Genomic DNA, 23,942 nt, shown 5'->3' with positions numbered 1-23,942 from the left:
GTTGAATTGAGTTTAGTCTGTATTGTGTCTGTCAAACGTTTTCACAAAACATAGTTTTACAATGGGTCATTAGACTTGATTGTTAAAAACAGCCAAAGGAAATTACTTCAGGGTTGAGCCTTTTATACTTCACATAACCTTTCTTGATTTCAGTCACGTTGACCTGTCTGGTGAAGTTGCCCATCCATTCCCCACTTAAACATTAACCAGCATTTACTAACCGTTGAATTGTTAATTATGGATTGCTGATAGTTGTGTCAGTCTATGAAAACGAGCAGGTGAATAGTACCTGTTTGCATTTATATAGAGTACAGAATTCATACCAGATTGCATAATTTAGAGAGATTGTATGTAAATGTATGTTTCGGTACATGTATGCAGGTACGTATACGAATGCCAGCATATTAAATAGTATTTGTATGTGCTGTTTGTTTCTCTTATAATCTGCTGATAATAGATAAAGTAACAGTAGATAAAATACTGTCTATTGAATTTCAATGATGGTAGGAAGGGTGGCCTTGACTTAAGAAGCTGGTGATGAGCCAAAAGAGGAATAAAAACCGTAGGCATTAGGAGTTCCTTTCTGAGTAAGTGTAAATTTGTGTAAAAGTGTAATTTGGCTCCCAGTCAGGAAACTGGCTGTTTGTGCCTAGTTGCAGCTTGAGAGGGGTCAGAGGGAGGGTAGCGGCCTCACCGAGCCCCAGTGTCTGGTTCTGTATCCTTTGAAAGGACATAGAAAGGGAGGGGGGTGGTTTTGGAGGGGTTGTTTTATTTATTTCACTTTGTGGTGGCCTGACCTTGGCAGGCTGCCAGAACCCAACCAGGATCAACTGCACTCTGTGCATGGGTCCCCTGTGGACCAAGAGCTCTTGCCAGCAGACCTGCTCCTGCATGGGTTTGGCTCCATGGGCTGCAGCTTTCCTCAGGGACCCAATGTCCTCCACAGGCCGCTTCACTGTGGTCCTCACCACAGGCTGCCTGGAGCACCTCCTTCCTCACCAACCACGGTGTCTGCAGGCCTGTTTCTCTCACTTTTTTCCTCATCCCTCTGTCTCAACTGCTAGGCGGTGGCTTTTGCCCATTCTGGGCAAATGCTTTCCCACAGGTGCATCAGGCTGAGCAGCCAGGCTCAGCAGTGCCCTGAGGTGTGGGTCTGCTGGGGCTGAGAGGAGCTGCATGTGGCCAAGCAGGGTCACCCTGTGGTCTCTTCTCACAGAGATGATGCCCCCCCTGCCAATGTGCGGGCATCTGCACCCAGTACACGCTGTTATGTCTCTAACACTATCTCTAGGCAGTAGAATTGCCTTTTGAACTGAGATTATTGAAAAGTCATGGTACTAGCTGCAGAAATTTTGCATGGGGTTATCTATGTTTGACAGACTAAAAAAGAAAAAAAAAGGTGGGTGGGGATTTAAATCAGGTTTTCAGTAGGCAATACACGGAATCATCATAGCTTTAAGATACATTGTTGGAAAGACAGTGGTTAAAAGATTCAGAATCGCCAATTTGTAGGTATTAATAGCAGAGGTTAACAGCATAATAAGGTAAATGTCATCCCCCCCTTCTTGTTGTCCATGGATTAGTAATTTTGGGACTTATCCTGTAAAAAAAAACAATAATTAGAGATTGTTATTGTTGTTATCTAGGAAATCAGCTTTATGTGTGGGAAGAATGTCATTACCTAAAGCAGTAGCATTTTTGTCTTCTGTTAATTTGAGAACTACTTTGACAATGAGCATTGACTTAGGAAGAACCTGACTCAAATGTATCTTGCCGTACAATTTTTAAATGAAGGTCTTTTCATTCACCTGAACACTTCAACAGGAGCACTGGCTTGAATTTTGATTTCATGTTTCTGATAGCTTAGGAGAAGTCTGGCATATTGAATGATGAGAAGTTCTACCTTTCAGGAGGCGAGTTTGGAATAATATGATTATTTGCACCAGTATCAATTTAGAGAGTTTAGTTTTGCAGAGCATAATTTAAAGAAACAGTAGAGCACAATGTGGAATATGCAGAAATTATGGAGAAGTTTCTGCAAAGACACACTTGAATTGCTTTTGTAAAAGATCAATGGTTGTGGAGCTCAACATAAAATTTTATTTGCAGAGGCAAGAAGTTTCCATTCCCAGCAATTGTTTTTTGTTCTTAAACTAAAGTTTATTGCCCTTTTTGCTGTGCCTGCTCAAATGCTTTTGGGCATACAGAGACTATTAGCTATGCGAGATGATCCAGAATTTTAGGTAGATTTTGTAATAATTTTCAATTACTTGGTATAGAAAACTAGAGCAACTGACTATTTGTGTTATGAAAACGACATTGTTCTGTGAATTTTTCACAGAAACTGAATGGGAGACAAATAGTGGGGCAGGAAAACAAGCAATGGCAGGGAACAAACAGAAAACCAGAATAGAAAAATTTTGATTGTTTGTTGTTAAATGACTCTGTGATGTGCATGGAAAAGATACCTTTTCTTCCAGACCCATATGTGCTCTTTTCTGCACTTGTAATGAATGATCTTCTTACAACATCCCTATTTTTCTATGCTATTTATATTGGATAGGTTCAGCTCTGTTAGCTGACTCAGCTCAGCTTGTGGTTAGCTCTGTATAGCTCCATTAGAGAATCCTTTGGCTGGTAAATGTAAGGCAGAGCATGTTCAAAACAGTGCGATTTAATTAACCATAAGAAGGATATAAATAGATAGCCGAAGAGTAGAGAGCAAACTAAAAGCTTGCTCCTGCGTATAGTGATAGGTTCATCTCAGCGTTTCATTCTAAGGCTTATTTATTTTGTTCTGTTCAAACCTGCACACCCCAAAAACATTAGGTAAGTTTATTGTACTACTGCAAGTGTCTCTGACAATGTGCCCTTCAGTACTGTCTTTCCTTAGCACACAGCCTGTTTCATCTGATTCATTTTTTTTTCTTTGCGAGCTTCTGTCCACAATCTCCTGAGGTTTTGAACAGCATCCTTGATCCTAACCAAATGCATTTCTTCAGAGGGGTGAGGAGAGAAGGTCAGGGGAACTCTTCCTACAGTTGGTTCTTGGCATTGTCTCTCTGAGCTATTGAAGCCTGGAGCCAGTGTTTTGAGTTTATAGCAGATTTAACATTTAGCCACTTTTTTAGAAAGACAAAAATATCACATGATGTCAGAATAGAGTGGAGCTATTGAATCCTGAAAAATATAGTGCCTTAATAGTGTACGTGTATTTCAAGCTCTTTTGCTGTGAGAGCGGAAAGTACTGTGGATATGATGAAAATTGTTTTCTTGAATAATTATACATAAAAGATTATATCTTCGTAATTTAATTATGTGAAAGTTTTAGACAAGTATTAGTTCCTTGTTAATAGTGACCTCCTTTGCAGTTTCACTTGTTGCACTCTACTGTTTTAGTGCTTACAAATATTTCTGATTGAATGATACATTGTTGAAATACCAGGAAAGAAGAGTTCTTTTATATTTCATGGAGAGAAAATGATCTATGGATTCCATCAATGTGGGCTACCTGCACAGCTCTTTCAGAAGTTTGTGAACTGTCTTACTCTATTTAATACCTTGTTTTTGAAGTTAAATGTGTTTTAAAAAGCCCATCTTCGTCTGCGTGGCGCTTGTATCCTGGAGTTTTCTGAAACAGAATTGTTCTTGGATGCTAATTTCAAGTGCAATGCTTAGTAAATACACATATTTCAGCCTAATATTATGTGTGCCACATGCTTAATAATATCTACAGCTTTCTCTGAAGCCTTTTCAAGTCCATATAGTGTGGAAGATAATCCTTTTATGAAAGAGCTCTGCATTGTGGAGACAGGGCCAAACAGACCACCTGCTATCAGCAACCTGATGGGACCAGTCATTTTGTCAAGAGCATTCTTTTTCCTGTGGTGCTGGGACATGCAGTTGGGGAAAATATCAGCAATCCTGACATCATTAGTCTGAATAATTCTCTGACTTGTAAAGCTACTCAGTTCCTGCCTACACCAGTTGAAGGAGGAGTTTGACTTGCACAACGTTCCCACTTCTGCTGATCTAGGGGATGAAAAGATGTTAATTGGTGGCCAGGAGCAGAGCATATGTCTTCCAGTTGGGTTTGTTTTTCCTTTGAGTCTGTTCCCTGCGTTTACAAGAGGCAGGAAATCCCGCGAATGACGCTCAGCAGTGTCACCACTACGTAGCTGATGTGCTGTTGGCTAGCTTGGATGCTTGATGGGAGCATTCACACAGCAAAGCCCTGAAGTGGGTTAGCGTGGTCATTGTTTCTGCACTTGTCTGGCAGCATGTGATTGTTCTGGGGAGCTCGAGGATTCCTTTGCAGTCAGTCATGTCTGTTGTGGGACAGCTTATTTGTGTGCCAGGGCAGGCAGAAAAGATGGGCACAAGGGGGCTGATTCCACAAAGGTAAACCAGGGCTTGGGGTCTAAGCTAGCTGTGCAGTGTGTTAGGCAATTTGTGGTGCATCCTTGCATCTCAGGTGCTGTTTTTGTTAGTCCTTCCCAGAGATCCAAAATAACTCATTTAGAAGGTTGTTTCTATCCAGTAGCAGCAGGGTTAGACCAACGTCAATCTAAATAAAAACTTAATTTAATATGGTATTAAAAGTTTTGTAACAGTTCCTGATTTGCCTCTTCTTCCTTTATTTTTGTATTTGATTTTCTTAGGCTTCCTTCTCTTTGACATACTTTTGCATGTTTCTGTGACTTTCACTAAAATTTTCTGTTTAACTCTTATATTTACTGATCTTCCAGTTTTTATCACCGCTTTTGGTTCTTCCTTATACTTCTTCCTTTAGTTTTTCTTTGGGCAAATTTACACCTTTGTTTTCCCTTCAAATTGCTTTGCCTTCCTTAGCTACACTGCTCCTGTGTGCCATTTTTCCAAGGTTAGCATTAAGGAAAGGAAGCTCTTTATTCATCAAGAAGTGAATAAAGGTGGAAGGAAATGTGTGCAAGAGTACATGATATAGTACTTATTCCTTTTCCCTCAAGATGCTGGAGAAGATCAAACAGACAGGGGAGAGACAGCTGGGAGGTATAGAATTGTACATTGGCAGCCTTGTTGTGAGGAAAAAAAGCGTCTTTCAGGAAATGGTGAACAACCTCTAAATATAATGATGTAACTGGGAAAGGGAAAGAACGAGTAACAGAAGAAGCTGAAAACAATAGAAATTGTTGCTGCCAAGGCTAGGGTTTCCTGCATCTTTGAGGATTTTCTTTAAACTTATGTTTTTGAACTCCCTCAGATATCTGCACTGAACTTTGAAGGTAACAGCTAAGAAATAGTGCTCTGCATCAGGCCGGGAGCTGTGTGAGTGGCACACTGTATTTCCAGCGGGGTGAGCAGGGAAGGAGGAGGGACTGTCGCTGGCTGCCCTGTTCCATCTTTCAGGCAAATATTTCTCAGCAGCTACTGAGGGGGGCCAGCCTGTGCATTGAATGGTGCTGGCTATTTTTGAAATACAGTCGGTCTATTAATATCTGACAGATACTTGCAGCACTGATAGACAGTTCTTAAAATTAACTAAAGGTGACTGAGCCAGGCCAAGACTGAGCCAGACTGACTGGCAAAGCTGGCAAAATACCAGCTTTGAATCCGTCTGCTGGAATCACACTAGCTTCTGCAGGTCTAGGTTGTGGGGGTCTGACAGTAGTCTAAGGTTCAGAGCACATTTAATGTTACAGTCTTAAGGCAAAGAAATTTCATTACCAGTTCCCTTCACATGCTCGTATTTCAAGTTCAGGCATTCTCTTATCGTGCTCCTGAAGCACACGCCACCCACAAAGGAAGGTATATGTACACGACATTAATATCATGGTACTTTCTTTGTATCCTTTTTAACAAGTGAAAATGAATGCCTTGAAAATACTTGCATTCTGCATAGTGGTTTATCAATCTGACACATTCAAAAGCCTTTATTTAGTCTAACAATAGGATTTAATATCCTGATTTAATTCATTCCAACCTTGTCTCCTGTGGCATTGCCAAGTAACGTGAATTGTGTCCACTGGTTTGTATGTAAAGATATTTCATTTTTAAGTGAGCTCTGAAAATTAGAGAGCTCTGATTCATTTAAATTTTTTTCTAGCTTGATTTCATTTACACTGCCTGTGAGTAATTTTGCTCTATAAGCTTCTTCACTGGGCATAGTTAGCACTATTCTCAAATTGTAACCTGCATTAATTATCTATTAGTTAGTGAATACCTGCTCTCGAGCATGACCTAAACCTTTAATTAACCTTTAACCATTTTTAATATAAATTTATTTGCTGGTACACTACGTGGAAATAGAGAAGTTATCTTTATGTCAGAAGAGGTTTATGGTACTCAAATGTTTAGATTCTGGTCTATAAACAGATGCAGACTGGATGACCTGACGAGAACTGTTTGTCATTAAGCTGTATTTCAAAGCTTTCAGGGAGACATCAAAAAAGGATTGGCTTGTTTGATATCTGAGATAGAGCACTCATTGTTATTGGAGTTGAACTATGATTAATCAGAAATGGTTTTCTACCAAACATTAAAAAGGAAAAAGAAAAAAAAAAAAAAAAGAAGAAGAGATTAGTCTTAGGTTTGGGACACCTGCTTTGTTGTTATCCAACCTGTTAGGTCAAAGAGGAGGAAGCTTAATCAGATACAGTGCTTTAGAAGGAAACCTTGATTGCAGTGTTGTGCCCCATTCTTAGTTTTGAAAAGAGAGCCTAAATGAGATTTGATACTGCTCTTACTGTGATGCTTGATGTTGATGTGATATTTAGGCTGGTCAGGCAATTAAAAAAAAAAAAGTTGTTGTTTATCCTTTCCCATATTGAAGATGACAAAATATTATTTTTAAGTTTTATTGAAATAAGTGTGGAGGAAAAAAAGATTTACAGCATGTGAAAAAGTATGATTCAATGTTTATCAAATTATGTTTTATTAATAGCAACAATGCTGTAAACAGATGCTTTAGTGATTACTTAGGATGAAACAAAATAGTCCTTGTATGGAATAAAGAGAAAGGATTTAAGGTCACACACTGTACCAGGATTTCTTTTTTTTTTTTTTTTTTTAATTATTATTATTAAGCGTGTCTGCAATACAAATTACTGTAGTTGGTTATGGATGTGCTGTTTGCTTTCTGGAAGCACTGAACTTTCTGCTAAAGCTCATCTCCTAGTATTGCTGTTATTTTTGTTTTTTGTTTTGTTTTGTTTTGTTTTCAATCCTGTGGTGTCCGGAGTGAAAAGTATGGGGATGCTACCATACTTGAATGACACACAAGTTTTGCAGCCTCATATTAACTTGAAATGTAGTGCCATTCAGAAGGGATATGAGAAAAACTGTAGCCATGCATGCCATGAAAATAAACTGCTGTGTTTTGTTCCCAGGCTGTAGACACCCTGAGCTGGTGCACTGTGCTGGGATGGGATTTTGCCAGTTTTAATCCAGCGAGGGGGCATCAAGTGATGTTTGTAGAAGCACAGAATAATCTAGATTGGAAAAGACCTTCAAGGTCATTAAGTCCAACCATCCGCCTGACCTGCTGAGTCCCATCACCAAGCCAAGTCCCTGAGTGCATCATGCAGTCCGGAGCTGTGAACCATTGAGTGCATTGGATGGGAGGTGGTAGCTGAGGTGTAGTTTCTTTCATCGATTAAGAAAGCCTCTGAAGGAAAGAGAGTCTGAGTCTCACAGATCCTAGTGTGTTACATTTTACTTGAAAATGTCAGAGGATTATTTTTCTAACATTTCTGGTAACCTACTGAACATCTAAAAGAAAGATTTAACAAGATTTTCTAGACCACTTTAGTGTTTGTTTTTATTTGGCCTGTTTTCCTAAAGAAATGGGGATTATAAAGTTGTGTTTCCCAAACAGGTTTGTCATTATATCCATTTCCCTTTCTCCTTGCCAGTTCTTAGTCCTTTAATAAATTTTCAAACAGTTTTGAGACAAGTTGCATAGCCTAAAGGATATTCTTTTTCCAGACGTTCTGTGAAAAAGTTTCCTTGTTTAATGTTCCCAGCATGGGAAAGGCAGAGCATGAGCTAAATTCTAACTAGACAACAATAATTCACTGGGCTTTGTGAGGGAACAAATTCAGAGGAGATCAAGCTCCACTGATTCTGCTGAGATATTAATTGTTGGGGAGGGCAGGTTTGTTTTTTTTATTATTATTTTTGTATTATTTTTTATTTTATTTTTCAACTTCAGCATGGTGGTCTGACCACACTTCTAAATGTAAGAATTTTGAATTTTGTGTGGTTGTTATTTTTAAGCCTGATTATTTAAGAATAGTGTAAATTGTTCAACAATATTTTCAACCATAAGTCTAAATACATTTTTAGTATGGTAAGACAACAACTACAATTGTTTAGTATGGTAAGACAATTGAATATTTAAAAACTGGATAAACTGCCTTATTCCAAATAAACTGTACTGTTAAGAAATACAAAAAGGAATGTTCTCTGCTTCTAGTTCAATTTGTATGCCTATGATAATGCAATCTCTTTTTGTTATACAAGTAAATAAAATGGTGTCATGCTTGTGACTCCTTAATGAAGCATTAGATTTGAAAATGATTGTATTGTGAGACAATGATATTGCTGGTATTGTCATGAAAAGAGAGGAATGCATAATTTAGCAAATGTTAATAGCACAGTTAGTGTATTTCTAAGTTCACATCAGGATGTAATGAAATTTTTCCCAAATGCATCTGCAAAAAAAAAACAACTTTCATTTACTGTTACTGACATCTCCTTTTAGTATTAACCATTATGATCGCAAGCCAGTTCTGCTTGCTTCTTCATTAGGTCAAACTTCTGATCGAGAATTTTGTATGCATCTTAAAAAGTCTGAGAAAGACAGGATACCAAAAGCAGTTGCTTATCTGTTGTTGCTGTTGTTGAGATAGCACAGAAATAAATTCAGAGTATGAATGCTGTATTATTAATAAATTAACTAAAAATAACTAAAATCTCTCCAAAATAGGTAATGTGAAAGACTGTAACTGATGGATAAGTTAGTTTTGTAAATAGCTGTTGGTAGTGCCAGCTAGCAGATTTGGTTGAGCATGGCGCTTGTTCTCGTGGGGGACTTCAACTTCCCTGACATATCCTGGAAGCACAACATAGCCCAAAGAAAGCAGTCTAGGAGGTTTCTGGAGAGTGTGGAAGATAGCTTCCTGACGCAGCTGGTTAGTGAGCCTACCAGAGGTGGCACCCCACTAGACCTTCTCTTCACAAACAGGGAGGAGGATGTGGTTGTCAGGAGCTTGTCTTGGGCAGAGTGACCACAAAATGGTGGAGTTCTCTATTCTTGGCGAGGCCAGGAAGGGGACCAGTAAGACTGCTATATTGGACTTCCGGAGGGCTGACTTTGTGCTGCTCAGGACACTGGTTGGTGGCGGAACCACCTTGGGAGGCGGTTCTGAAGGGCAGAGGAGTCCAGGAAGGCTGGGCGCTCTTCAAGAGGGAAATCTTAATGGCGCAGGAGCGGTCTGTCCCCACATGCCCAAAGACGAGCCGGTGGGGGAAGAAGACCAGCCTGGCTCAACAGAGAGTTGCAGCTTGAGCTTAGGAGAAAAAAGAGGGTTTATAATCTTTGGAAAAAAGGGCGGGCCACTGAGGAGGACTGTAAGGATGTTACGAGGCTGTGCAGGGACAAAATTAGAAAGGCCAAAGCTCTTCTGGAGCTCAATCTGGCTACTGCCGTTAAAGATAACAAAAAACGTTTCCATAAATACATCAACACAAAAAGGAGGACTAAGGAGAATCTCCATCCTTTACCGGATGCAGGGGGAAACCTTGTTACAAAAGATGAGGATAAGGCGGAGGTGCTTAATGCCTTCTTTGCCTCAGTCTTTAGCAGCAATACCGGTTGTTCTCTGGATACCCAGTACCCTGAGCTGGTGGAAGGGGATGGGGAGCAGGATGTGGCCCTCACTATCCATGAAGAACTGGTTGGTGACCTGGTACAGCACTTGGATGTGCGCAAGTCGATGGGGCCAGATGGGATCCACCCAAGGCTACTGAGAGAACTGGCAGAGGAGCTGGCCAAGCCGCTTACCATCATTTATCAACAGTCCTGGCTATCAGGGGAGGTTCCAGTTGACTGGCGGCTAGCAAACGTGACGCCCATCTACAAGAAGGGCCGGAGGGCAGACCCAGGAAACTACAGGCCTGTCAGTTTGACCTCAGTGCCAGGGAAGCTCATGGAGCAGATCCTCCTGAGAGTCATCACGCAGCACTTGCAGGGCAAGCAGGCAATCAGGCTCAGTCAGCATGGGTTTATGAAAGGCAGATCCTGCTTGACGAACCTGATCTCCTTCTATGACAAAGTGACGCGCTGGGTGGATGAGGGAAAGGCTGTGGATGTGGTCTACCTTGACTTCAGCAAGGCTTTTGACACCGTCTCCCACAGCATTCTCCTCAAGAAACTGGCTGCTCTTGGCTTGGACTGGCGCACGCTTCATTGGGTTAGAAACTGGCTGGATAGCCGGGCCCAAAGAGTCGTGGTGAATGGAGTCAAGTCCAGTTGGAGGCCGGTCACTAGTGGCGTTCCCCAGGGCTCGGTGCTGGGGCCGGTCCTCTTTAATATCTTCATCGTTGATCTGGGTGAGGGGATCGAGTGCACCCTCAGTAAGTTCGCAGATGACACCAAGTTAGGTGTGTGTGTCGATCTGCTTGAGGGTAGGAAAGCTCTGCAGGAGGATCTGGATAGGCTGCACCGATGGGCTGAGGTCAACTGCATGAAGTTCAACAAGGCCAAGTGCCGGGTCCTGCACCTGGGGCACAATAACCTCAAGCAGAGCTACAGGCTGGGAGATGAGTGGTTGGAAAGCTGGACGAGGGGGAATGGGCTTAAGTTGCGCCAGGGGAGTTTTAGGTTGGATGTTAGGAAGAACTTCTTTACTGAAAAGGTTGTTAGGTATTGGAATGGGCTGCCCAGGGAAGTGGTGGAGTCACCATCCCTGGAAGTCTTTAAAAGGCGTTTAGATGTAGAGCTTAGGGATATGGTTTAGTGGGGACTGTTAGTGTTAGGTCAGAGGTTGGACTCGATGATCTTGAGGTCTCTTCCAACCTAGAAATTCTGTGATTCTGTGATATGGTTCCCAGTTGGTCTGAGTTTGATATCTAGATTGCAGTGCTAAATGTAGTTCACCTCATACTTCATACATGCTTTCTGCTCTATCCATCTTCCCCACCTGACCTTTTTAAGATAGTTTTTTTCTTAAAATCTACGTAAGGAATATCCCGTATTCTAACTGTAGGTACATGTATTATTAAAGAGTTTTTCAGCTTCAATGGATATATGCTTTTCCCTTTCCTTCACTCCAAGTAGTGGTCACTTTCCACATCTTGTTAGTTATCTAGCATTGATTTCCCTTGCTGTCTGGTATGGTCTATTCTGTTTGGGCTTTTTGAAGTAACTGATGCAAGCTTTCTGTTTTTTTCAATTGGGGATATTTTGCCCTAAGTCTTGCAATAATATACACTCAATTACTTTTCTTCTTCACTGTTAGATTTTGCTTCTTTTATTTATTTATTTATTTTTAAAGTGAAGACTGTCATTTGTGCTCTTAAAATGTATCTTAAAGTAAGTGGTACTGTTGCAGGCAGTTGGTGATAGTAACTGTACTTTGCTCTCTGGATATTGCTGTTTTCAGGAGAGGAGTTGCAGGGTGGTTTTCCAAACTGCAGTCTCCTTGGTGTGGGAGTAATGTGCTCTGGGGCTGTGCATATCACCTCTGTCTGACCACCTGTGTAAGTCTAGGGCAGTAAGAGTGGGATGATCTCTTTCCCCCATTTCAGTTTATTGGTTTTAGCCTCTTTCACTTAGGGTCACTAATGTAGTAGATTTGTTATTTAGCAGGGTCTTAGCACAGCTGCTCTGCATGTGTCTGCGTATTCAGCTGGCAGCAGAGCTCTCTCAATGTCCTACAGGAAACAAGATTTGTAGGGAAAGAGCAAGGCTGTCAGGGTAATATGCCACAGGAAGAGAACAGAGGTTAACGGGAAAGTTCTCTCTGGATAGCAAAGAATTTGCAAATTAAAATCCTGGATAATTATAGAATAGAGGTAAAATAAACAGTAAGTACCCCCTCCCAAAGCTCTCTACTGCTGAAAAAACCTTTTTCATTCTAGCCCATCTGACTTGCTGGAATTTAACTGGGGAAGCCAATGCTGACTGTAAATCTTGCTTGCCAGTTTAGCCACGAACACTTTATCAGGATATACTTCAGAGTACATCCTGACAAACTTGCATAGTCAGGCAACTTAGACTCAAATGTGTAGGTTCTTCATATATTAAGCTTTAAAAACATTTAGGAGTCATTTGTTTCTTACTAATTTAGTTTTTGCTTTAAATTTGTGGAAAAATTATTTTAATCCCGACATACTACTTATTTAAATATTAATCTGTTGGTATTTGTTTGAGAATCTTAAAACAAAACTGCTTAGATCATTTTAATGGAATAAACAAGAAAATGCAAGTGTGAAAAGATAATTGGATGAAATAATTTGTTCATTTTAACATGATTTATTTTAGCTGTCATTAACTCTTCTTGAATGCTCCAGCTGGTGGAAATAAAATATTATATCTTATTCTCATTTTCAACTTTTGAAGTATAAACATTGCTTGTGAAGAAGAGCAAATCAAAACAAATATTGTACTTTGTACTGACTGCATTTTTGTGCTTCATTTGAAGGCCATTCTGTGAGACTGCTGGGTCAGAAAAAGGATAATGGAAAACGTTTGGGTGGAGCACGACTGGATTTACCAAAGATCAGAAAGAATCCACTGATAGAAATCATTTCCATCAATACAGGGTAAGAATCTTCTGAACTTATAAAATATTCAGGACTGCTGAGGAATTCTGTTTATCTCTTTCTGTAGATCTGGTGCATAACTTATAAGTTACACAGGAAGAGGAAGGATGACCACTTGTAAATAGTAAATGATTTCAAGTGGCATTCTTTCTGGAAAATAAATCTCTGCTTATTTAGGTGCAAGACTTCTGCTGTTCAGGGCTGCATTCAGTCACGCAGTCCTGATTGTTCATCTAACTGTTTCTCAAAAGAAAAAATCCAAAAAGCTTTTATAGTTTTTTTTCTCTTTTCCCTTATCTCTTTTGTCTTATTCTTCTGAAATATCATTTGTAATTTACTAAGATCTGTAAACACCTGTTTGTCAACCCAAATGTATAAATGGATAAATTAGATGTATTTGTTTCTTGCCCCTCTAAAATGTTTCTAAGGGTTTTCATGCTCATCTTTAAGCCTTTGCTCTGTTTGAATAAACTAGTCTTTGCCTATCAAGCAACTGTAGATGCCTATTTCTCTATAAGATTATGAGAATTTTTCTGCTCTGTATTTCTGCTTTTAGGAATTCCATCTGTAATCTCCTTTCCCTTAATGCTTTCCTTTTCTCCACTTATCTACCATTTCCTTTTCTCCACTTATCTACCATTTGGTCAGTTCTCTAAAAACAGACCAAAACACACCTCTTCCCATTTTTCCCATCTTTTTCAATTTACTTAGTAATTTCCTAGCTGGCGAATATAAAATGTGCTACTCTAGACATCCCAGGTAGGTGAGAACTTACTGCCTAGAGGACAAAAAACAAACAAAAAAACAGTGGTAGACCTTAGCTCGTTTTAAATTTAGTCTAACAGTTTCATAACTGTCTCATAAACCAGTTTAGCTACTATCCCCTTTCTCTTCATTTTCTTTACATAATCTTTACTTCATAATTTGATGTAAAAGCTAGTGTTCTGTTTAGAACAGAATATCAGTTCAAGACTTAATGTGGTTATTTTTCTCCCTCTGACCATAAATGTATGGGTGACTTTTTCATATTTTTATATTGTAATACTTTTTTAAACTGCAGACTCATGCATTGATTGCTTTTGAAGTCTACATATGAGCTCTTCTGGTACGGTTATTTGAAGCGTTCTAAAGTTTTCCTTCCCTGTTGTCGTTCCTGTAGATGACTTTTCTGTGCCTGTGTGATCAAAATCCTTTTCTTGATTAAAAATAAGCAAAGTATTCTTTTATATTTGGTTATGTCTAAGTTTCAGATGATACCTGCTTTTCTTTTCCATCGATACTTATAACAATATAATTTAACAATACATTTCTAGTTGTAAATGTCAAGGTTGTAAACTAATTTATCCATGGTCTTGCTTACATGTCTTTTGATTTCTAATAGTACATTGAAGATGGTACTGGAAATAATAGGTTTTACTAGGTTATTGCTAGCCTAATTATAGAAGTTAATAGAAACAGGCTACTGTAGGATGTATATACTATGCAGCTGATGAATACCAGCCTTTATTATTATTATTATTATTATTTTACAGATTTTTTGATCTGTTTTTATCTCAAACATGTTTTCATATTGGTTAAGACAAACAACAAACAAAGTATTCTAAAAATGTTCAAACTGTAGGCCATTAACATCTCACAAAGATGTTAACTTGGGAAGACCTCTTATTGAGGACATGACAGTTTACAAACCCTTATTACTCTAATTACTGCTGTTATTGCTGTTATTAGGTCAATATGATATCTATTTCATACTGTAGAATAACCTAAAAAATAGTAGAAGCCACAAAATAGATTTATTTCATGGAGAATGAAGTCAAATATGGACCAGAGTTTTGAAAACGGTGAACACACAGGTCAGTTGTGTAAGGCACCTGAATTACCTTGCATCTTATTCTTTATTACAAAGTGTGCACAGGGAATCCTTTCTCTGTTGAAATGCAGGTTATTACTTTCTTATTTCCTTCTCTTCCTTTCTTCCCCCTCCCCACTCTCTCCTCCTGTGTATTACAGGTGACTTTCTTGCTAGCGTGGGGTTTGAAAATTAAACTGTAGCTGTACAAAGGCAGCAGCATTCGCTTTTCTCAAATTGGAAAAATATAACCAGTGAAGAACAAAGCATAGTATGTGTTACTTATTGTGATCTGACTCTGTTCATTCTGTCAGCTTTGCCTTAGTAATCTACTTTTGATGATTTTTAGTACAGTGCTCTTTACTGAGAAATGAACTTGGATCAGACCGGAAGGCCTTAAAATAATAAGAAATACCTAGTTAAAAATGGTGATTTCCATTTGGGAAATACGTTTGTCTGGTGTCATTGATTGATAAGAGTCTGGGGTCAACATGAGCAGGGCTGCTTGGTGAAGGAGGATGAGAAGGGGCTGGAGGGTGCCACCAGCCCACAGTGCCCTCACCACCAGGACACCCTGCCAGGCGACCTCAGCCCTGCGGGCAGTGTTTGCACTGGTGGCAGGAGCCATTTACAGTCCCTGACGTGGCAAACAATTAACCAGAAACAGGCACGGGGCTAGAAGCAGGTACACTAAATCCAGGGAAGGGCTGGGGACACAGGCCTGAGCTTAACTGGGGCTCCTCGCCCCGAGGGGTCTGGTGGAGATGGCAGCTGGGGCTGGTTGGGGCAGTTAAGGCCTGTTGGTGCCCTTAGGGCTGTGACAGGTGGCAGTCTGTTACCATTTAGTCTGGGTCTTAACGGGCTCTCAGCCTTTTCTGAGAGGCTTGTTGGGACGTGTGTATCCTTCAGCCCCAAAACACTGGAGTCATTGATGCCTCATGCTAACCCCTTTCCCTCTTCAGTAATACAAATAACTTTATGTATGTGGACACCTGCCAGCTGGAACTGTTCTGAGAGTGCACGAGGGCCAGTTTATTTCTGGGAGTCTGTAAGCTTGCTGGCTACAAGAGTCAGAGAGATCATAATAAAACTGTGTCTGAGAACATGGGCACAGTTGAAATGAGAAAACAAAACAAAACAAAACAAAAACAACAACAACAACAACAAAAAAAAAAAGAAAAAAAAAAGAAAAGCCATCAAATATTTGATTCTTAACTCAAGATGGTGTCAAATTCTCCCCAGTAATTCTGACTTGGGGCTTCTACTTACTGATTGTTTCTTCCCTCAAGCATGCATGAGAAAAAAAATCCTGTCCCAAAAGATTCTGTCCTTGTATAACCATAAACATTTTTCTTGCCCATACATCCCTTTCAATGTTAATTTTCCCTGGACTGCTGCTGTATATGAGCCTGCTCAATTGTTCTGTCTAATGAATCATCTGTCCTGCCAAGGGACAAGGACATTGTCTCCTCTAGAATATGCAGTCAGTAATAATAATAATAAAACAAAACAAAGAAAAGACACACAAAACACACACAAATTAGATATGGGATATCTGTGGAGGTAAGTGCTGTGCCACCCAGTGTGAGCCAGCTCAGGGTTCTCACACAGTAACACACTTATCCTTAAAATGATGTTGCTGCATCTTAAATGTTGGGCCAGGTCCTTTTAAACTTTTTAAATTAATTTTATCTTTTAATTATGGTTGCTCTGAGGTTTTCTGTTATCTCATTTAGAAATCCAAGCTATCTTCATCTGTTTAATTTACCATGGCAGTTTGTGATTCTGTCAATAAACTGTGACTCTAGAGAAAACCTTGCATCCCAGGAGCAATGTTTCAGAGTTCTTGAGTGCATTTCCAAAGACTCTGTGGTGAGTACCACAATAGGGGCACAAAGGACTTAACAGGCGTCTCTGAAACACTAATACACATTAGTGAATCTTAATTTTTCCATGTGTCTAATACCATAAGGAAGCTTTACTATCCCAGTATCCCATATATACTTTAGGTTGACCTCCATAATCTTTCCCTAATGAAAAGTGTCCATTTCTTCCTGTATTATTTGCTTTTACCCATTATCGCTTACAAAAATTACCTCAATATTTTCCATACCAATCATTCTTTTTTTTTTTTTTTTTTCTATGTAGAAGCCAGTTAATGAAAATCCACAATTCTAGCAGAGCTTGGATAGTTGTTTTGATATCTAGTGAGTTCTACAATGATATTAATGGATTGGAGCCTAGAAACAGTGATTTGTGCCCATCCCCCAAAATCATTTTCTGCTTTGAATTAAGTATATGTAGTTGCATCTCCTTCACTTTTTTGTTTATGTCCGAAGCATGTATTTTGCAGGTCACATTGCTGAAACAAGCAAGGTAATGGTAGAATAGCATGTTAAATACTCTTTAGAGAGAAGGCATAAAGATGTTTACTAATTTCCTAATGTGCCAGTTTACTAATTCCCTCTGCCAGTTTTTGAAGTAAGAAATAGAAATGTTCTGAAATCCGTTTTGCTTTACAGGTTCATTTTGGTCTATAGAAAAACTCAGACAACTCTCTTTAGTGGAATGAAAACTTGGTCTTCAACCTTTTATTTGAGGAGTTCTGTATCCTGTAGTTCTGTATTGTATTCTTTATTTCATAACTTGGACTGTTAGTTATTGATGTACCTGTGTTGATGTACCATGGCTTTAGCTCCCCTTTATCCTGCTGCTGCTGCCCATGTACACTTCAAGTATGATTTTATTTGTCCTTTTCCTGTTTAACAACTTTGTTGGTGACACGGACAGTGGGATTAAGGGCACCCTCAGCAAGTTTGCTGATGACAGCAAGCTGTGTGGTATGGTCAACATGCTGAAGGGAAGGGATGCCATCCAGAGGGACCCAGACAGGCTTGAGAGGTGGGCCTATGTGAATCTCATGAAATTCAAGAAGGCCAAGTTCAAGGTCCTGTGCCTGGGCCTGGGCAATCATAAGCACAAATACAGGCTGGGTGGAGAATGGAACTGGGTGGTCTTTAAGGTCCTTTTCTGACCCAAATCATTTTGTGGTTCTATAATCCTATGCCTTGGGAAGCATGAAGGGAGTACAGTATGAGTTCTGTGAGCTGGACATGAGCCCACACTAGAAGCTACAGTTGGGTAGGTTGCACGTGCATCCACTGAAGTGCTTTCTGTACTCTCAAGCTTCTGTCTTTTTTTTTTTCTTTTCTTTTTTCTTCTAGAGCAGGTAAGTTACTGTGCTGCTGATACAGCTGCCTAGAAAAGAAATTTGAGCACATCTACAGGATGTTCAGAAACAAAAAGAGTATAGCAAAGTGTGTGTGTGTTTTAGTTAACTCGAGAGCTAAGAACTGTTACAGTCCATGATAAGTTGCACTGTGGACATACCCAAAGAGTCAGGTCTCTGTCCAAGTTTCCTATTGTTCTCCATCACCTGAAAGCACTTTGTGAATCCCTTGCAGTCTCATGGTCTTGTCACTTTTTTTGGCTGAATTATTAAGCTACTCATAGGGCAGGGAACTGTTTAACATTACAAATGCAGATTGCTGGGCTGATATAACTCAAAAGGAGAAGATCTACATTGATGCCAACAGTACTGTGTTATTCAGTGGATACTCTGAATGTTAAAGAAATGCAGACTTTCTTTTCAAGACTGTCCTTTCTTGCAAACACGAGAGTAAACATATGTAGTAACGTTCTTAGAAGCTTCTTTAGAAGTCCTTGATGCTTCTTGTTTTGTAGTATTTTTCTGTGCTGTGCTTTGAAGTTCTGTGTTGGTGGTCATTCAAAATGCTTCTAAGCTGATAATGGATCGCAATGTAGCAAAAGAATTTATGTACGTATCTATATGCAGTTCTGCTTACAGCACAGTTTCTTTTGTGAATCAGGTGATCTAAAATTCATCATTAAACAGATAAGCTGTAGAGTTACTGTCATCAATCCTGACATTCACAGGCAAGAATATTTCACTGGTTATGAATAATGAAAGGTTAAAATTTTGTGCTTTCATCATTTTCTGTCATAAGCAGTTTTTCAGTTTTATGATGAGTTAGGGAATATGAGGATTGAATTTGCTTCAAGAGTTGCATTTTAATTTTGTATGAGGTCACATAATATTCTCTCTATAATATTGCATTTCAGCATTTGTTTAGGATCAAGTAATCCTGCTTTTTTTTTTTTTTTTTTAATTCTGCCCCAAAACAACAAACTTAAAGTGAAATACTTTCAGCTCTATATTTTTAATGTAGATATCTGAAAGAAATATATTTGATTTAGTTAACTTTTCCCACATTCTAGACATTCATAGTGCTGCATGTTTTTCTCCTTGTTATTGATGGTTATTATCTGGGTATCTGTGATGCCATTAGATAACAAAAAATGTTTATATATATATATTTATATATATATATATATATATATATAAATAAAAATCTGATAAGAGATGAAAGTCTTTGGTGGTATGTGTAGATTGATTTTGCTGTAGGTCGTCGTTGAATCAGCACATTTCAGGCTGTTTTCATTATTAAAAGTGGATCAGATTCCTTTTCTTTAATTACTGTTGATGGTTGATATCTCATGGACAAGAAATATCAGCAGCTTTCCACATAAGGCAGTAGGCAGAAAGGCAGTGGCATCATCTCAGAAATAAGGGGCTTACAAACAAAAAGATTGGGAATGAATTATGTGTCTCTGTTTGCCTCCTCTGATGGAGGAATAATTACTGCTTTGGAGTCATTTGATGTCAGTACAGTGGCAGATGTGTAGATCCCAGTTAGAACAGTATTTATTCCTTTGCAAGCCTAAGGTTCCCCAGTGACAGAAATTGAGGTTCTTAGGCATGAAAAAGAAATTCATCAGTGAAAAATTCATCTAGTTATTAATCTGAGAGTGCTGAAATAAGTGTTAACCAGGCTCAGATGCAGGATCAGAGCCTCAGGGACAATGACACAGGATTGAACTGTAGCGAACACAGAGTTGGGAGACTGCTCTGATGAATCTACCTTTCTTCAAAGTTTAGATTGTCTCTTTCATTTTTTGTCAGCTAGAGTAAGTGACTGGCTTTGTTGAGATTTTTTTTTTCCTTCATGGTTGTTCTATACGCGTTGTTCTTGTCCAGTTGTATGACTGGGATGCTGAGCAGCTGCCTTACAGTGGCTTGGGCTTAGAGTAATGATCCCACAATATCTTGCTCTTCTGCTCAAGAGTTTCGCTCTTCTCCAGAAGTCATGTGCTCTTCCCCTCCTGTTACAATACTACTTTTATATGAGACCAGTCTTACCCAGGTACATGGTTTAGTGGATGATATTGGTGGTAGCGGGGTGGTTGTACTTGATGATTCTATGATCACAGTGACTGCAGATCTACACAGTCATTTGGCACTGTGCAGCCCCCTGTAAGAAATGGAATGTGGTCATAAACCAGGTGGGAGTGAGTTATTAAAAAAAGAAAAAAAGTCATTCTGTGTTGATTAACTACTGTTGATTAATTTGCCATGGTCCAGCCTGGCTGAAGACCAATCATCTCTTATTTAAAAAGACTATTTGACAAAGTAGTTTACAGATCAAATAGTATACAGAAGAATTTCTCTGATTAGGGTCACAAATTACTATTTGGTAATGGCCTTAAAGAGGGGCCCTAGTTGTGACTGTTAGATTCCTGACTTCTTGCAGTTGCCTGTTCTGCGTGTCCAGATTTTTGGCTAACTGAACAGTGGAGCAAGATTTTTATCTTTTTATGGCACTCAGCAAACATTATTGGCGTCCGTGGGTCCACCTCTTAGACGTGATGTGAATTCGCAAAGCATTTTGGCTTCTCTATAGTTGGAATGAGTTTCCTAAAGGCACTATCTGGAAGCCGTACCAAAATATCTTCGATTGCTCAGGCAAGGATATTGTTGCTTAAGTCTTAGAGCTTGAGAAACCTTTGCCCTCTTGTGCTGAAGTTAGTGGGATATTTGAGTAATAATCTGAAATTCAGAACTACCACTATTTATTTGGCTTTCTGTGTTTACTGATGTGAACTCCAACTTTTCCTCAGCACAATATTTTCCCTAGATAAAAATACAAAGAGACATGGAAAACAGACATCTTCCTGGCATGTTAAAATTTGAATTAACTAATATTTGACACTGATATTTGTTTTTTCTTTTGTCTATTCAAGAGCCCCACAATGTTTTCAACATTTCCATGTTCTCCTGAAATGCTGCTGCATCCATCTTGAATGAATAGAGAGCCTGAACCACATTTTGTGTAAAATCATTGACTGAATACTTATTTACAGGATGAATTCCATGTCTTCAGTTTAATTGATTTAGTTTGTTCATGAGTAACATATAGATTTTATGTATTTTAATGTTTAACCCTTCAAGATACTTATGTGTCATATAATACCACCTATCATATTTACTTCAAGATAAATGCTTGGAGCAAACTCCCAAGAGAACATAGTGATATGATTACTTTGGCCCCATCTTACTCTAGAATATATAAATGGACACTTTTCATAACTGTTTAGCTTACCATCAGTGACATGACAGAGTCTATCACATCAATTACCCTCAGAAAACATAGGAAGTAGAAATCTTGAAAAGATGGTGTATACACTTTTGAAAGGAAACCTCTCCCCTAGAGCTTTTTTGGTTTATTTTAATTGATATTTGCATGTACGTATATTTAGATACCAGATGTACTATACACTAACCATGTATTTCAACTGTGCATGTACGATGCATCAATCTGTTTTACTCTGGAACAATTCACAAAATAACTTTCATAATGAGAATGATAGGTGGCACAATTGTGTGTATCTATATGGGAAGGCATTTTAATTTTAGTCATAACATCTGAAAAAGCAAGTATTTCAAACCTTGCAGAAACCACACTGCTGTAACAGAGAGAAAAGGAAAAAGAGTTGTTTACAACAGAAAACTTTAGCAGTCCACTTTATTGCCTAAGGTCTCTTTCCACTGCAACTTACTGTAACTTGCATCCAAGCTTATTATTTCCTAATTAGGTATTTAAATAGAGTATTGATTACAGTCTTTAAAAGATTGTACTTTTTAAATTATTGCTAATATTTTGTAATTACAATATTTCGTGTTTAAAGAATGGAATATAAAATACAAGTCTGCTACAGCCTCTGTAGATACTATGTGGTAACAATTTCACCGAGAGCATGGAAAAACTGTATTGTTTATCAGGAAGATGATTGGTGTGGATTGCATTCTCATCTTACCAACTGTCATGCTTGTAGTCATTTCAGTATCTCAGACCAGGTTAACTTTCAGTTCCCTGCGTGTCTGTTTTTCTGAATTCCCATTGCTGAGGATACGCCCGCTCACCTGTGCTTTCTGATTCAGAATAAGTGAAAAATACCATTTTTCTCATTAATTCCCTTGAGCTGATTTTGTAAAAGAGCAATTTAATAAAATAGTAATGAAATCAATCGGACTGGGGCCAGAAAATATTGTTCCCTCTGTCCTGGCTCGTAGCTTGACTTCTGTATTGCCCCAGACATTGAAGGCATTCACAGCTGGGTTCTGAAGGGTAGGCTTGTACCTCTTTTAGTATAAATTAAAACAAACAAACAAACAACAAAACCAGTCTCTAGTGTTTGTTTAGGGGTATTGCTCATATGTCAAAATCAACAGCTGAGGAGTTGCCCCTTTGGTTGTATTGGTGGAGTCAGCTGCAGTCCTCTGTGTTTGTCTTTAGTATCAGTCCTGGTCAACTTTGTTGGACTACCTGGGGTTAGTATGCCAACTCCCCTTCTGCTGCTGGGAATGATGCCTTCAATTTCTCTTACAGTTGTTATGTGGTAGTTTTGCCATTTGTACTGGTCTGCATTATACAAGACTGCTTTGAACAGTGGATACAATGTAGATGTTTTGCAAATGAAAGAAAAATGTTTACACACAATAAGTTTATTATATAGCTGTGTTCAGTACGTAATAAGGGTATATACTTTTTACTATTTGACTGAATTAACATATTTTTTTATCATGTGGTTTATGATTTATCTGTCTGCTTTGTACACCTCTTCATTCTAATTTTTAGTGTCTTCACTGTATGAAAACAATTCTTTGAACTTCAGTTCTGTCCATAGGGTTTTAAGTAAAGGACTTGTGAAACTCTTTAGCTACATCACCTAAGTTTGATCACATGCTGTCTTAATTCAGTGGCAAAGTAATCCTGAATCTTTACTTTCCGTTTAGGGCTAGAGCATGATCCCTGCCAGGAGCCATTTTGAGATTGTTTCTTTTGTTGTTGTTTACTTTGTTTTGCTTTTTAATAATTCAAAGGTCTTAAAAGATTTTATTATTTTTTTGCCAGCACATCAAATACCTGGAGCTGTGCCATCATTCATGGTATAGCACTTTAAGACTAGTAGTCCTTTCTCTGATTGTTTTTTTTCAGTGCTGGGATTAAATACTGTTTCAGTGGATCTAGGACAAGTTTTTTTTTTTTTTTTTTTTTTTTTTAATTATTTTAATTTTAATGAACAGCATACGTTGTTTCCTGTTCTAAGAAATGTTCGCTCATTCAGCCAATCCTTCATTAAGTCTATTGACATGTGACACCTAAGACTTATTCCAAGAAATTGTTGTTTGTTTGGCATTATTTTAGTACTCGAGATGATATGTACTAGCAATTTCATCCTATTTGCTAATACTGCTATTTCCCTGTTTTGATGATGATTAATTTTATTCCTGTTTCTTCAATGGTGCAATTTGATGATATGTCAAAGTACACTGGCCTCTACTCTGCATTATCTGTTTGGCTCCTTACGTAGTCCAGTCATATGCTGTTCTCATGCAGTGAGGTTTTTCAGTGAAGGCAGGACGTACGTGTTGGTAAAGTGAAGTTCTTTGCCGTAGGCAAAAACCATTATGACACACTGTTCATACGCAGCAAGAATTTCTGGCCTTGATTTCTTGCTGCGCAATGTTTTGTGCTCGTACTACTTCTTCAGCGCTCAGTTTTTGAGAAATGTGTGCGTGTGAACAAGATTGCTTGAGTTCTAAAACTAATTTTTCTGCTTCATGAAAACTTCCTCTTCTGAGTCTACTGAGTGTTTTCTGAATCGGGTTAGAAGAAAATAGTTTTGATTGTTTCCATTTTTGCAAATTCACCTCCCTTATGTTATTTCCTTTCAGCCTCACAAATCTTAACTTTTTCTGCATGTAGTACCATAATGAGTTTAAAATTGTCATCAAACCTTCTCCTTACATATTTTGGTAGATTTCCTTTTGCTCTTGTGCATCTCATCTTCAGTAAGTATGCTA

At 38.7% G+C, this 23,942-nt stretch overlaps 1 protein-coding gene across 2 annotated transcripts in view; it reads left to right on the top strand.

The window, feature by feature from the left end:
* Window positions 1-23,942, top strand: part of CDKAL1 (CDK5 regulatory subunit associated protein 1 like 1) — a 428,476-nt gene that overhangs the window by 146,840 nt on the left and 257,694 nt on the right. For both annotated transcript variants that reach the window (XM_032181446.1, XM_032181447.1), the window contains one exon: window positions 12,687-12,807. In XM_032181446.1, coding sequence (XP_032037337.1) covers window positions 12,687-12,807 — 121 coding nt within the window. The remainder of the gene's footprint in view (window positions 1-12,686; window positions 12,808-23,942) is intronic.

This window comes from Aythya fuligula, chromosome 2 (genome assembly GCF_009819795.1).
Source record: "Aythya fuligula isolate bAytFul2 chromosome 2, bAytFul2.pri, whole genome shotgun sequence".
NCBI classification, from domain to species: Eukaryota; Metazoa; Chordata; class Aves; order Anseriformes; family Anatidae; genus Aythya; species Aythya fuligula.
Note: the sequence above shows the minus strand (reverse complement) of the source record. Positions and strands in the feature narration are given on the sequence as shown.